Source organism: Nicotiana sylvestris, chromosome 3, assembly GCF_000393655.2.
Source record: "Nicotiana sylvestris chromosome 3, ASM39365v2, whole genome shotgun sequence".
Lineage (NCBI taxonomy): Eukaryota > Viridiplantae > Streptophyta > Magnoliopsida > Solanales > Solanaceae > Nicotiana > Nicotiana sylvestris.
In genome coordinates, this window is record NC_091059.1 from 142,946,564 (window position 1) to 142,961,847 (window position 15,284).

The following is a 15,284-nucleotide window of genomic DNA, read 5'->3' on the forward strand; positions in this document are numbered from 1 at the left end:
TTTTTTTCTTTGTTATCAATTTTCTTTTCTTTTCTTTTTTTTTCTCTCTTTTGCTCGTTGCTGTTTTCTTTCTTTCTCTTTTTTTCGTTGTTACTGATTCCGAACGAGGGGTATGAAAGAAAAATAAATAAGGCTCAAAAGGGGTAACGAAGGATAAAATGTTTAGGTAGCAGAACAAAATGCCTTCGTCATTCCAGTCTTCAAGACATGCCAAGTGCAAACAACACAATTAAACAATAGATTTATAGTCTCTTCCGATGGTGCTAGACTTGACAATTATACTCAACATCTGTTTGTTCATTTGTCACTTCTAAACACTGCTGGGCGATACTCTCATTATCATGAACGCCCCTCATGCCAATTTGGCGAATCTTGGTTTTAACGGTTTTTCTTCATATTTTACTTGCCCCAGTTCCATATGACTCGAGCTCTGAATAGTCTCAACCCGTTCTTATTTCCTTTAAATGCTTTGATCACCTTCCCAGGGTTTTATGATTAACTTTTAAGATTAGGCCCAAACTGGGTGCGCATGTCATGTCCCTAGAATCGACATTGAATAAAAATGATAAAAGGACTAAACAAAAGAAAACTGGAAATAAAAGGGACCGGATTTTGCATTAGATTACCGGTGAAATGGTTTGAATGACAAGACAAACAAAACAACCGGTGAAATGGTTTAAATAACAAAACAAACAAAACAATCCAGAACAAAATCCTAAAAACAAACTGGACAAGACAACATCCGACTCATAACCCTAATAATCCGAACAACAGAAATGACAACAAAATGAGCCACCACAAGCTTCTCTCTTGCTGACCCAGGAACAAAACGTCCTCCCACTTTATCAAAATTGGCATTTTAGCCACTGAGCTTTGCATCAATACTGCCGAGACCATTACCAGCTTCAACCTCATCAACCTCCGTCGGCAAATTCTCGAGGAGGTTCGAGTGCTCCATGTCACTGTTATTAATCGCAACCCGCCCTTCTCGGATCATTTTCTCTACTTCCCTTCTCCAGCTATGACAGCTCTCAATGTTGTGCCCTATGACATTGGAGTGGTAGGCGCATCGTGCTGCCGGATCAAAGCTCCTTGCAAGCGGATTTATAGTACATGCGGGGAGTGGCTCAATCGAACCAGCATGCCTTAGCCTTTCAAACAGACTGGCATAAGATACCCCGATGGGGGTGAGAGCCTTTCCTCGTTTCAGCAACCTCTTCATTCTTGCATGTTGACAGGGCCGGAAACCTGATCCAGGTGGCTTTTGGTAGGCTTGTGTAGGTGGGTAGGCATTTTGTGGAGCCGGGTGCCTGGAAAGTGAAGTATGGCGGGGAAAGAAGTGGTGTTGGGGAGCGGAGAAGCATTGAGGAGTGATGGAGCTACTCAGGTAGCTGGGAAAGCTGCCATAAGCGGGTTGGGATGGAGAGTATGGGGGATCTTCCATTATGGTGTTGGGTGCTTGGGAAATGACCGAGCTCAAGAGACTTGGCGGTGGAGGGGGTGGTGCTTTTCCCGTTATCCATGCCTGATACATGTCTGCCACATGCTGTCTCAGCATTCTCACTTCTTCTACCAACCCGCTGTTCCGTTCGATCAATTGTTGTCGGTCATCAGTACCGACCCACTCGGTTCTGCGGTTCTGAGCCATTGTCCTTTGATTTTGCTTTGCAGGGAGGAGTTACCACAACCAACCACTTTCTATATATGGACACATCAAAGGGAAGCCATCACGTTAGTGTTAGGGCATTGGACAGACAATCATATATCAGAGATACAATGTACCTAAGCAGTTAGACAATTGTGCCCCCTGAAAATCTTCCACACTCTCTTTTATTTATTTATTATTATATATATTTTTTTTTATTTTAGTGGCGGTCGAATCTTATGGAGATTGCCTACGTATCACGTCCCTGCGTGAATCAGACCTTGCGTAGTTCGGACCAATAAGAGACAAACAATAACAAATAATTTTTCAATTTTCATATTAAAACAAACAGGGTTTCAAGGATTTAAAGATGACCGCAAACTTGAAAATCAAACAAACCGCACGTTCTGATCAAAAGATTGGTAGACTCAAAAACAAAATTCCAGTTCCCTTTCTCTGTTAGACAAATGCAACCAAACGGTTATTTTTTGCAAATGTGGCCCCTTCCAAATTTCACATGAATTTTGAGGCCGGGGAAGATTATTTTGACACTTTACAAACTTGTCCATTCTTTTACGAAAATAACCGTTCGACAACTGAAAGATACTCTAAGGCTATTTCGGCAAGAACGGTTTAAGACGCGGCCGAAGCTGGCTCGACTTATTTTATTCTTTCATTTTTTTTTGACTAAACATCCAAACGGCATTCACCTGACCGTTTACTCTTTGCCTTTTTTTTCAAATTACGATAAAACCCTTGTGTTGCAAACACGGCCTTTCGACGTCTCGGGGACGAAGCTTTTTAAGGCTGTGTGGGTCCATATCTCAAAATGACCCAAAGGTGGCTGTTTATGCAAAGTCAGCCTTCCGGCGTCCCTTTCGGGAACATTCGGCTATGTCTTGATAAAACAGCGTCACCTGACTCCTTTATGACAAAATTAAAATTTGACATATATTTTTTATTTATTTGTTTTTTTGGCTATTTTAGCAAAAGGTGGGGTTGGACCCGATGAGGGTTGCCTACGTATCTCACATCCGGTGAAAATCAAACCCGCGTAGTTCGGGCAATCAAGGATAAGTAGATGAACTAACTTTTTTTTGAATTTGAAAGAACTACTTTAAAAGAAGAAAGGAAGTATATTTTTTGATTTTTGATTGATTTTCTTTTTAAAAGAAATACTTCTAAGATATATTTTTGAATTCCATTTGCTTTTTTTTTTATTCTAAAGAATAAGAAGAAAATATTTTTTGGAATTTTACCTTTAATAAAAGAAATGCTTCTAAAATGTTTTTTTTTCTGAATTTTCTAAAGAAGAATCAAAATATTTTCGGATTTTTATTTATCTATTTTATCTTTTTTGAATTTTGAACTTTCTTTTGAATTTTTTTTTTGGATTATATATATACTTATTTTTGGAACAAATAATAAAATCACATTCAACGCCGGACTCTTTTTATTTTTATTTCTGGCATTTTCATAGACAAACAAAATAAAATAAAATAAAACATTTTTTTTAAAAAAAACAAACTCTTTTTCATTTTCATTTAATGGCAAAACAAACTATTTTCTTTAATATTTTTTTAAAAAAAAAAACAGACAGAATAATGATGATTTTTTTTCCTTTGCTTTTAATATAACAAACTGACAAGACATTTTTCATTTTCAAAATTTCGGCAGAGTTTCGACTCTACTCGGACTTCTATGCTGTTATTTTCTCCTTTTTCACGGTTTTCTTATATGTGGAAAATGATGACAACATACAAAATCTTTTGAATTTTCATGTTTTGTTTTTATTTGTATTTTATTTTTTTATATTTATTATTTCTTTCAAAAATGTGGCATGGGAGACATAACGATTTCCAAGACTTCTTGGATTCCGCAAATGCTCCCCATGCGCTTTTCCCAACATATGAAGCGTGGGGGACATATGGGAATTCCAAGACTTCTTGGATTCCACAAATGTTCCCCATGTGCTTTCCCAAAAAGCAAGCGTGGGGGACATAGGGAATTCCAAGGCTTCTTGGATTCCACAAATGTTCCCCATGCTTTGATTAAAATAACATCATGCTGGAAATGACCAAATGACCCATACGCCCTTGACTAAATACAACATGTAGCACATAGGATGCCGAAAGATTGTCTATTATTTTCAGGTTGCTTGTCCTAGACGGACCCAACCCCTATGTTGAGTCCCCTAAGTCAAATGCACATGATGCAAATAAACGTTCCTACTAGGGATCCGGCATGTGGCTTTGTTATACTAGGTTCAGACCTGGGTGTTTGTTCTAGACCTGGCTTACCCGAGCGGACAGCTCGAGCCGAGGGGGGGCAGCGTACCGGGAATACAGAAGCTTCACCGGCTTAGCAACTTGTCCGAACCTCGTTCTAAATTGGGATTTGACACTATACAGAAAAGAAGTCGTACGAAGTACACCCTTCTTCATGATTTAGAAGACTCAGAAAGGATATGGGTTTCGGCACAGTTTATATACAGTTCAAATAATATCAAAGCGGTAAAAGCAGCATTTAACACATTAGGCTCAAACATGTAAAAATCAGATAATAGATAAAGCCAAATAATAACAATTATTTTAAGCTCGAATTCTTAACCCTAACCAGTGGTTCTGGGTCTGAAATAATCCCCAGCAGAGTCGCCAGAGCTGTCACACCTCCTTTTTCCGCACCCGGGAGGGCGCAAGGAGTTTTTTCCAATTAAAGGACAATCGAAAGGGGATTGGTTTAATTATTTCAGAGTCGCCACTTGGGAGATTTAGGGTGTCCCAAGTCACCAATTTTAATCCCGAATCGAGGAAAAGAATGACTCTATATTACAGTCTGCGTACCAGAAATCTAGATAAGGAATTCTGTTAACCCGGGAGAAGGTGTTAGGCATTCCCGAGTTCCGTGGTTCTAGCACGGTCGCTCAACTGTTATATTTGGCTTGATTATCTGATTTTAAATACAATATGAACTTATGTGCAAATTTTATCTTTTAACCGCTTTATTATTATTGTTTTTACGAGAATGTGAACGTCGCTTAAAACACGTCTTTGGACTGCGTCACATGAAATGCACCCACAATCCGGAACGCATTTTATTTGATGTTTTGAGATTTGGATTTGGGTCGCATGAAATGCACACCCGAGCTTAAGAAAGTAAATTATTAAACACGCGCCTAAAGAGACTATCGCGTTATTATTTTGGGAAGGCCACGAAATTCACTAAGCGGCCCTCCTGAATTCTAAGTAATTTAAAACAAGTATTTACTGAGGGCCCCGCAATTTGTATTTTTATTCGGCGAGGCTCATCTCATTCTTATTTTTTAAAGGAATTTGCAACGTCATGGAAATGCATCTCGGGCCACGCCACAATCAATGCGCCCGTGACTAGAGACATATTTCGACTCCGTTGAGATTTGGATTTGGGTCACATAAATGTGCACCCGAGTTTAGGGAGATAACATTATTAAAGGCGCGCCTAAAGCAACTAGCGCATTATTATTTTTGGGGAGGGCCGTGAAATTTGTTAAACGGCCCATCCCGGAATCTAAGTATTTAATACATATATTTTGTGAGGGCCCCGCAATTTGTCCCTTTTATTCGGCGAGGCTCGTCTCATTTTATTCTTTATTATTATTATTATATTATTATTTTTTATTTTTTTAAAAGGATGCCATTTTTATGTCTTTAACAATACTAAAACTTACGGCCTCTTTACAACTAAAATCCCATGACTTGTTAGAAGTTTAATAAAAGGAGTTTAGCGAATGAGTGTTTCGGGAAGTAACAACATGCACTAATACTAATAATTTTTTTTCGAATGTCCAAAGCAAAGGAAAGGACGAACAGATTAACGTCAAACTTGTGTCATAGAACGACTAGTCCAACTTAATCAAATGTCATCAAATAAACAGGAGTAACATAACATAAAATGAACCAAAATGCAGACAGTGAAACATAAGCAGGAAATTATCATATCAATTGATATATTGCAACTTCGAACATTGAACGTAAAATTTCTTTATCCAATACATCGAGGCTTACTAACCTGAATAAACAGAAACGCATAGATCCATGGACCGAACCTCAACATCGACTTCAACGGACAAACTCGACGCGCCGGACCTCGACAAACAAAGACGACCTCAACGGACTGCACGACAACAGTAAAAGAACCACGATAACATGGCTGGTTGGTGGTCGCGTTTGGATAGTATAGCTGAAGCAGTGGTGTTTGGACGGTGTTCAGTGGTCGTTTGATCCACTGCTGGGCGTGAGGAAACGACAGGGACACTGGTTGTTGCTGTTGGTTGTGGTGCTGGGGAAGGTGACACAGCAGCGGTCGACGAACGGGAGGGAGTTGGTGGCGCGACGGACAGTGACGACGCAGCAACAACAGCTGCTGCTCGTCCGGCTGGGTTATGGTGGTTTGGACAGTAGGGTGGTGGTGTTTAGACGACGAGGGAGTGAAGGACGCTTGGTTCGATTCACTGCTGGGGAGCGAGGGGTCGTTTGGACAGTAGGGTGGTCGTTTGGGTGGTGGTTATGGCGTTTTGAAGGGACGGGCTGTTTGGTCGTTGATGGTGGTGATGGTTGAGTCGCGCTCGGACAGTAGGGTGGTTTTGACGATGGAGGTTCGTTGGAAGCTTGGTGGTCAATGGTCGACGATGGCGGAGCTCGCAACGGCAACAATGGCGGATTCAAGGAGGAGGAAGGTGATGGTTTGTTGGTGTCGGACAGGATGGAGCTGGTTGTTTGGGTTGGTTCTGGTGATGGGTGATGGTGCGTGGGGGTGTTTGGACGATGGGAGGGTGGTTGGGTAACGCAGCAGCAGCTGCCGCTGCTTGACCTGGAATGAGGGTGGCGTTGGAGGAGTGGTTTCACGGTGAAAGGGGGGTCCGGTGGTGGTTTCGGGGTGTTGATGTTGGAGTAGGGAATGAAGGTCTTTAGGGTTTTTGGTCTTCTTCCTCTTTTAGGAAGAAGACGAGTGAACAGTACTATTTTCAAAAATTCCCCAAGTCCTCAAAATCTGTCCGTTTGTTTTCTTCTCCCCTTTCTTTTGTGTTTGTCCGTGTATTTAGCATGGGCTTGTCAAGAAAAATGAGCCCCACGCGTGGTGGGGTTCAAGGTTTATGTCCCCCACGCGTGGTGGGGTTCCCCATGTGTCCTGGACACGGTTATTATGGGCTAGGTCCGAAAATTAGGCCTAAAACCGGGTAGTTTGAACCCGAATATTATTCTTTTGCCCGGACCCGAGAAATAGGAACACGTTGCTTAACTAGTCCTATGTAAGCAAAATAACTACCGAAAATAAGACTAGTATTTAACAAAACTATATCTTTTTTTAAATATTTTTAAGGTTTTAAAATAGCTACAAAATATTAATAAAACTATTTTTGTAATTTTCGTAAATATTAAGATAAAATATGAAGTACTATTTTTGTATTTTTTCAAAGTTAAAACGACTATAAAATATTAATAAAACCATTTTTTTGTAATTTTCGTAAATATTAAGATAAAATATGAAGTAATATTTTTTGTATTTTTCAAAGTTAAAATAACTATAAAATATTAATAAAACTATTTTTTGTAATTTTCGTTTTTTAATAAAGACAAAAATATGAAATAATATTTTTTGTATTAAAATGACTTCAAAACATTAATAGAATTATATATATATTTTTTGTTAATTTTCGAATTTATATAAAGTACCAAAATAAAGTGCAATTTTTGATTTTTTCAAGTTTATGAGGGATACATAAACTAAAATTTATATATATACTTTTTTTTGTAATTTTTCTTTTTGCAACGAAATAAAATAAAAATAGTTAAAATAGCTATACTAGACCCAATTTCTTTATTTTCAGGTACCTGAACTTTTTCGGGAGTTTCATGAAATGTTATGTCGTGGGCTCTTCTAGAGCTTATTTCCTCCTCATTATGATCATTTCGATCATTAGCTCCTACTATTTTTCAAGGATTGTTACCTTTGGAACCGATTGGTCTACCACGCTTCATGCGTACAGTAAACTCTATCCTTCAGGGACTTTAATTTTAATAGGAGCATTTGCAGCTGAAATATGATATTTAATTTTGGATCAGCAAATGCTTCTGGCATTCGACTTGAATTATCTTCTAAGTGAGGATCATGATAATTCGATTCATATAACATATTTTTCAACTGTTTATTCCATCTTTCAAATGTTAGAAAAACTAACATATATCCTCAATCATCTTTGGGAAACATATCTTTGTGTATTATGGTAGAGAAATTAATCACATACCACACAACAAAAGATAGTAAAAATATTTGGTTTCTGATCCTAAACCAATTGTGAAGGGAGGACTTATCATATATTGTTGATCTGATGCATACAAGTGCTGCTATATGCAATTTAGAAAATCTTAGACCAACACATGAAGCTTTGTTCTCATAAGCAATGGTTTAGACATTAATAGGAGGTATTCAATGCTAAACCAGCTTGGATATAAACCAGCATTATCAAGATGAACTGTCTTGATTTCATAATCTGAAAATTATGCTCTTAATCGAGAAAAGCAATTCCAAATGCCAAACTGCAGGTTGACAATAATTACACATGTAACCATCTCATATATGCACCTATAAGTGGTTCACATGATAGGTGAACGGGCCCATATTCACCTTTTATATATTTCAGAATCAGGGGTCTTAGTCCCAACTTTAGCTGGTATAATCAATTCATTATGAGAACAAGCAACACATGAGAATTCCTGAAGAATCTTCTAGTTCTTTAGTATATGCTTATCTGAATTTTCAAATAGCTCATTTAAAAATGGCAAATGAAAACTTCAAGTTTATCATGTCATGTGCTATCTCTTAGTAAACTTCTGGTTTACTATGGCATAAACTTTTGCTTTAGTAAACTTCTAGTTTACTGTGATACATGATATAGTACAAATTAAAGAATAAGGCGGGTAACTTCTCACATACATATTATTTTACCCCCTATGATTGTGGAAACATGAAGATTATCAATCTTCCAATCATTTGTAGTCTCACTATGATATGTTTTGACCATAATCATATAATATGAATGACATATTTGTATATAAGCTCTTCGAGAGCCTTAATTTATTATCCACAATCTAATATTTATCTGGCACTACTGGTGTCATGTATTCTTTAGGCAAACATTTAGCTCTTCAGGAGTTATTGATACATTTTGTACTATCAAATATTGCTCAGACACTGCTGGTGTCATGAGAGAAAATCACAATCAAATAAACAATGTAAAACAATTGTTTAAGCACACGAAAACTCTTATTCATAATATTTTTCCACTTCAGGAGGCAATTTCAACTGTGTTACTTCTTTAGGAGCAAATTTAAAATACGAAATATTGAGTATATATTCTCTCAATTATATTAACTCTTCTGGAAGTGAATTGTAATGTATTCACATCAAGAGCGCGTTCATATTTACCCGACTTATTAATGTTGTCACATTCACTTCAGGGAATGGATTAATATTATCAAAAGTTCTCATCCTTCAGGAAATCGAACATAATTATCTGAATGCGCATTAATCACATCAAATTTTGATGTCTCAACCTCTTTTAAAATATTTACTACTTCAGGAGCAAATCGAGGCGTGCATTTAATATAGAGAATATTTATGTAGCTTATCTTCAATTGTAATTATAGAAAGCCTAAATTATCACTTCTGGTGATCATAGACATATACCACTTCTGGTGGTTAACAAAATATAATTACAATGAGATGTATGAAATATAACTACTTCTGGTGGTTGTATATTTCTTGCAAACTCTGCTAGAGTTTAAGTTGATCTAATAATATTATCCATATTCTTTAAAATGACATAAATAAGATATATTATAGTAAACATCATTATCAAATCATAATTTTTCTTTATGTACAACAATTACATAACCATACTATCTATTACAAATAACAAAAATTAAAATATTTACATTTCTACAGATTCACCACCGATTACATGACTTGTTTCTCCTTCTGGGAGTGCAAAGTAATCAGCTACATCCAAATGCATGAAGTCTAAATTATCTTCAGAAATAAAATTTGCTTCAGCATTTTTCTCTGTCTTCTTCAGGGAGGCTTGATAAAGCTCAACCAGGTGCTTTGGCGTACGACAAGTACGTGACGAGTTCCCTTTTCCTCCACATCTATAGCATGCATTTTCTACATTTGGCGCTTGCACCGCTTCATGCTTTTGTTCCTTCCTTTTTCACTGCTGGTGGTGAAAAGGCTTCTTTGGTGCATTATTATTACCATGATTGGGGTTTCTTCCCCGACCACGGTCATGACCACGACTGGGGCCACGACCTCTTCCACGTTTAGCTTGGTGGAAGTTCGTCTCATTCACTTCAGGGAATGGACAAGAACCAATAGGTCGGCTTTCATGATTTTTCATTAATAGCCCATTATGTTGCTCTGCTATAAGAAGATGTGAGATAAGTTCAGAATACTTTTTAAATCCCATCTCTCGATATTGCTGCTGCAGGAGCATATTCGAGGCATGAAAAGTGGTGAAAGTTTTCTCCAACATATCATGATCAGTAATATTATCACCACATAATTTTAATTGGGAAATAATTCTGAACATAGCAGAATTATACTCACTGATAGATTTAAAATCTTGTAGCCTTAGATGAGTCCAATCATAACGTGCCTGTGGAAGAACGACCATCTTCAGGTGGTCATATCTATCTTTCAAATTATTCCACAGTATGACTGGATCTTTAATAGTGAGATATTCCATTTTCAGGCCCTCATCAAGGTGATGGCGTAGGAATATCATTGCTTTGGCACGGTCTTGGTTTGATGCCTGATTTTTATCCTTGATGGTGTCTGCCAGACCCATCGCATCAAGATGAATTTCAGCATCAAGCACCCAAGACATGTAGCTTTTGCCCGATATATCCAGGGCTACAAATTCAAGTTTAGAAAGATTTGACATTATTTAGGAAAAGAAAGTTCTTACCTCAGATACTTTCAAAATATTTGCTCGAGATGGTAGAGCTTCGTGCTGATAACGTGTTATGAAATAAAGACTATAAAGTAAAGACAAGTATAGAGAGAAACTGATATATTATTCGAATTCAAACTGATGTACATAATGAACTGAAATCTCTTCTATTTATAGAAGAAAAGAAGGTGCTCTGTAAGCTGCTACTACAAGCTGATGTGTAAGCTGCTACTACAAGCTGCAGTGTAAACTACTATAAGCTGTTGTGTAAGCTGCTACTACAAGTTGCTGCTGTACCAGATATGGATAATCTTCTACTGAGAGCAATATTTATCCATAACGGAGTACTGAATGGATAAGCTTATTATACCCGGTATGGATAATCTTCTACCGGGGTAATGTTTATCCATAACTGGGTACTGAAAAGATAAGCTTATTATACCTGATATGGATAAACTTCTACTGGGGGTAATGTTTATCCATAACCGGGTACCGAAGTGATAAGCTTCTTCAGGAAGCTTATTTCCAATATAGTACTAAATAGATAAACATATTTACGGTGGAGTCCCATATGAATAAGCTTCTTCAGGAAGCTTATTTACAACGGAGTACTAAATGAACATCCATAATATAATATATTTATAACAGGATGAGTAATTTTAAGGAGTTTTTAAGCTTTATGAAGGTATAACGGTATAAGAAATATTTATACAATTAGGTCATATATAAAGTAATTATAAGTAATTTTTTTTATAACCTAATAAAATAACATTAGTCTGCTATCATGGATTAATATTCACAAAATAATTTGCAATATTTTTTTAAGTTGTCAGCGTATATAACTTAAATTTTAACTTTACGTGGCAGACAAGTGAGAAAACTTTAACTTCTTATCAAGCCTGTAATAGGAGGCACTAATCGACCAAAAAACGGGAGTAGTCTATTGTCTCTTGGAAATTTGGATTAATGCGTTGGACGAACATTAATATTCAATAGTACGTACCAGAACAAAGACAGAATAAGATTCAAGCATAACCGTAGGAGCAGCTAATGCTCATTTGAGGATAATAGAATTTTAATGGATTTGTGGAATATTATAAGAGAATGAATTAATGGGGAACATCTCAAAAGATAATGCTGCTGATATCAACCATAATAATGAATTGGTTTTTTTCCTAATCACTTTACTACATGTTTGACCTCAATGTTCGCCTTTCCAATAATTTTGCAATTATCTGGTAATTTGATTTACTCTTTTATTATTCCTCCTCAAATAGTAACAGTAGGAGCAGTTTGTATCCACCGACTTAAAATTCTGAAAATTTGCCTAATTTGGATCGTTCAAGAACATGAAGAGATAAGTAATTTGTACTCTGGACACGTAAGAATTTTAAAAATCTTTATTCAGGTAATTTTCCAATCAGCTTTAGTATATAACCATTAATTAACAAGAAGTCTGCCTTTTCGCCAATCTTAATGCTTTACCAACGTGAAAAGAAAAAAAAAATTCTTCAACATGACACACTGCATATGGAGCGAGAATAAGAATTTGTAAGAAAAATTTAACACGACCAACGGGTGTGATAGGATGGATCTCCATTCTTAACCAGAGTATCGAGGTTCGAGTTTTGAAAATGAAAAAAATCTTCTGACAGACAGTCGCGCATTTAATGTGAGAATTTGGATCAATCTGGTTAGTGGGTTCGAAGTAACCCAATAAAACAAAAATTGAGACACACCTGTGCCTGACGTGAAAATGAAACCACCTGAAGATTAGCGTTTTGCATCAAAATTAAGTGGATAGTGGAAGTCCAGTAACATCTTCCACCAACAAATAGAACCAACATATCTAGTAGTAAAATAGAATTTCTTCAAACTTATGCTTTTCCTTTTGCATGCATCTCGTTCTCTCTTTCTATCCTACTATTATATACCCATAAATTAAAGCGTTTTTAAATGGAGCATTTACATTGAACAAATTATTCCATATTAAATATACAAGCTAACCAATTTTCCTACCACAAATTTTTCTTTTTTCTTTTATTTTGATATTGATTGATCAGCTTCCACCCACAAATTTGGATAGATGTAGACAGCACTTTCTCTCTTTCTTAAGCAAAACTATAGTATTTATACCTTAGAGGAATACTAAACAGTTCAGAAACAACCATCTTAAATACTTGCATGTTTTTTGACAAGGTCTTCTGAGCTAGATTTATCATCCTTCATATTTTGCTCTCCAAAACTATCTATTAGGCTCCAAAGAAATGGGTGATATGTTGCGTTTGGCAGTAGGAGTAATGGGTATACCATACTTTTATTTAACTCCACTTTTCTTTTCCATATCTGGAAATAGTTTTTATATATAATTAACTATAGTATTACATGATATATAAACGTGCATGGTTTTATTTGTCCCAGGGAATGCCGCCTCCATGTTGCTCTATGCTGCACCTATGTAATTATAATCTATTTTAATTTCTACATTGTTAATATTATTAAACCTCTAGTTTTTGTTGTTCTAATAATATTGTTTATATAACATTTTCTTCCTTGTGTTTGACAGGCTGACTTTCTCTAGAGTTATAAAGAAGAAGAATACCGAAGGATTTTCATGCGTACCTTACGTACTAGCATTGTTCAACTGTTGTCTCTACACATGGTATGGGTTACCAGTAGTAAGTTATCGATGGGAAAATTTCCCAGTGGTTACTATTAATGGAATAGGGATTCTTTTGGAGATCTCTTTCATTCTCATATATTTCTGGTTTTCTTCCCCTAAAGGAAAGGCAAGTAGAATATATCTCAATTTTCTGAATATGGCACGTTATTTTTTTTTTTCTTTGTATAGCATAGTGCATTATTAATTACTTAGTTTTTTTTTTCTTCTGAAAAGCAGAAGGAGGTAGCTAATATGGTGGTGCCTATAATTCTAATATGCGTGGCAACAGGAATTATATCTGCATTTGTATTTCATGATCACCGCCGTCGCAAGGTTTTTGTAGGGAGCATTGGACTGGTAGCTTCAGTCGCTATGTATGCTTCCCCTCTAGTTGTTGTGGTAAGTTTTTTTTTGCTTTTTCATGACTTTAACTTCTCATTCTCGGCATTGAGTCCACATATAGTGTATAAAATTTAATTTTTACGCCATCAATCAGCAAGTTAAGTTGACTTAAAATAAAAATGTTCGTGACAACTCTAATAAGGAAATCTGAAAAACATAGTTAAATTGAATTGATAGTGAACTTTTTTTTACTGTAGTATATATATCTTAAATCTTTTTTTCATTTACGTTTTTTCCCCGTAAAGTACTACTAGTAGTTTAAGTTTTATGTATTATGGGGTTTGTCTCGCAATCTAATGGGACACATGCACCATGAGAGGGACTTATTAAGTGGACTATCTAATTATTGATATCCCTCGGACATAATAAACTATAAGGAGTAATTATTGTCTGGACAGACGACAGTATCAACCAAAATGTTAAAGCACTTATACGTTGTAAAATTTCTTAAAAGATTCTAATTATAAGCTTATACAGGTTGCTCATGAGCATGATGACTAGACCCCTTCAATTTTTTTTTTTTTTTATAATCTTTTTGTCTATTTCGATTATATTTAATTAAATTATTACTCATGTACGTGCGTACTAATTGGGTGCAGAGACAAGTGATAAAGACAAAGAGCGTGGAATTTATGCCATTTTACTTGTCATTTTTCTCATTTCTTGCTAGTTGCCTTTGGATGGCCTATGGTCTCTTGAGCCATGATCTCTTTCTAGCGGTTTGTCTATACTAACCTACCTTCAATTCCTTTTTCATAAATTCAAAGCTAGATGAATAGTGTTATAATATAAACTACTTGTCATTTCAGTCTCCAAATCTGGCGGGAACACCCCTGTGTATCCTGCAGCTTATATTGTATTGCAAGTACCGAAAGAACCCCATAAAGGATTTAGAACCAAAGAAATGGCCAGATTTGGAATATAACGATGAGAAAATCAAGCAAGAATTCCCATTGGATGAGATAAAAGAATCGAAGTTAATTGTCACTGAGAATCTCAGTACCAAGACTTGAAGAGCTTTTAGTAATTTATTACTTAAGGTAAGGTATATTATACATATTCTCACATTTGTGTGTTGCTATCTATTTAATTAACTTATGACTTTGTTTCATTCTTGTTATCTATTGGAAAGTAATAATTAGAGTTTTGTTACCATTTTATTTTTGGACAAGTAGGTAAAAACTTACTCGATCAAGGAGTTGCGCTCACCAACGTTCAGAAAGAGGACCAAGAAATATTTGCATGCATTGCTTTGTCGGTTGTGTAACCCTTTAATTCTCTTGAGGAATTGAACTAGTTTATTTTGTGCCTCAAGCTTCTAGTTTTCTTTCTTAAACATTTTCACTTTAGTTTTGAGCTATATAGTTGACCCAGCAATCACATATTTTACTCTGCTTTATAAAACAGAGATTATTCTATAATAAGCCCCTATCAAACAGGCAGTTGTCAGGCGTTGCAACAGGAACCATAAAGTTTAGTACAAAATCTCAAATTATTTCTTGACTCATCAGTCACGATTAAGGAAAGACTAATATATGAAAGCTAATCAAATACTACATCCACGATATCCACTACTACTCGTTTTT

The 15,284-nt window shown here is 36.1% G+C and overlaps 1 protein-coding gene across 1 annotated transcript; it reads left to right on the forward strand.

Annotated features, from left to right (window-relative positions):
* The first annotated feature begins 12,787 nt into the window (after nt 1-12,787).
* Nucleotides 12,788-15,163, forward strand: LOC104241809 (bidirectional sugar transporter SWEET3). The gene is made up of 7 exons (XM_009796763.2): nt 12,788-12,938; nt 13,056-13,092; nt 13,201-13,423; nt 13,534-13,695; nt 14,298-14,417; nt 14,508-14,738; nt 14,874-15,163. Exons 1-6 carry the CDS (start codon nt 12,902-12,904, stop codon nt 14,709-14,711), a joined length of 783 nt encoding a protein of 260 aa, XP_009795065.1. The 5' UTR covers nt 12,788-12,901; the 3' UTR covers nt 14,712-14,738; nt 14,874-15,163.
* The last annotated feature ends 121 nt before the right edge of the window (nt 15,164-15,284 follow it).

What these genes read in the sequence shown, in the direction of transcription:
- LOC104241809 (XM_009796763.2), top strand. Translation starts at nt 12,902, where the DNA reads ATGGGTGATATGTTGCGTTTGGCAGTAGGAGTAATGG. An exon ending in TTTCTTCCCCTAAAGGAAAG is followed by an intron (nt 13,424 to 13,533) that starts GCAAGTAGAATA and finishes TCTGAAAAGCAG; the next exon opens with AAGGAGGTAGCTAATATGGT. An exon ending in CTTCCCCTCTAGTTGTTGTG is followed by an intron (nt 13,696 to 14,297) that starts GTAAGTTTTTTT and finishes AATTGGGTGCAG; the next exon opens with AGACAAGTGATAAAGACAAA.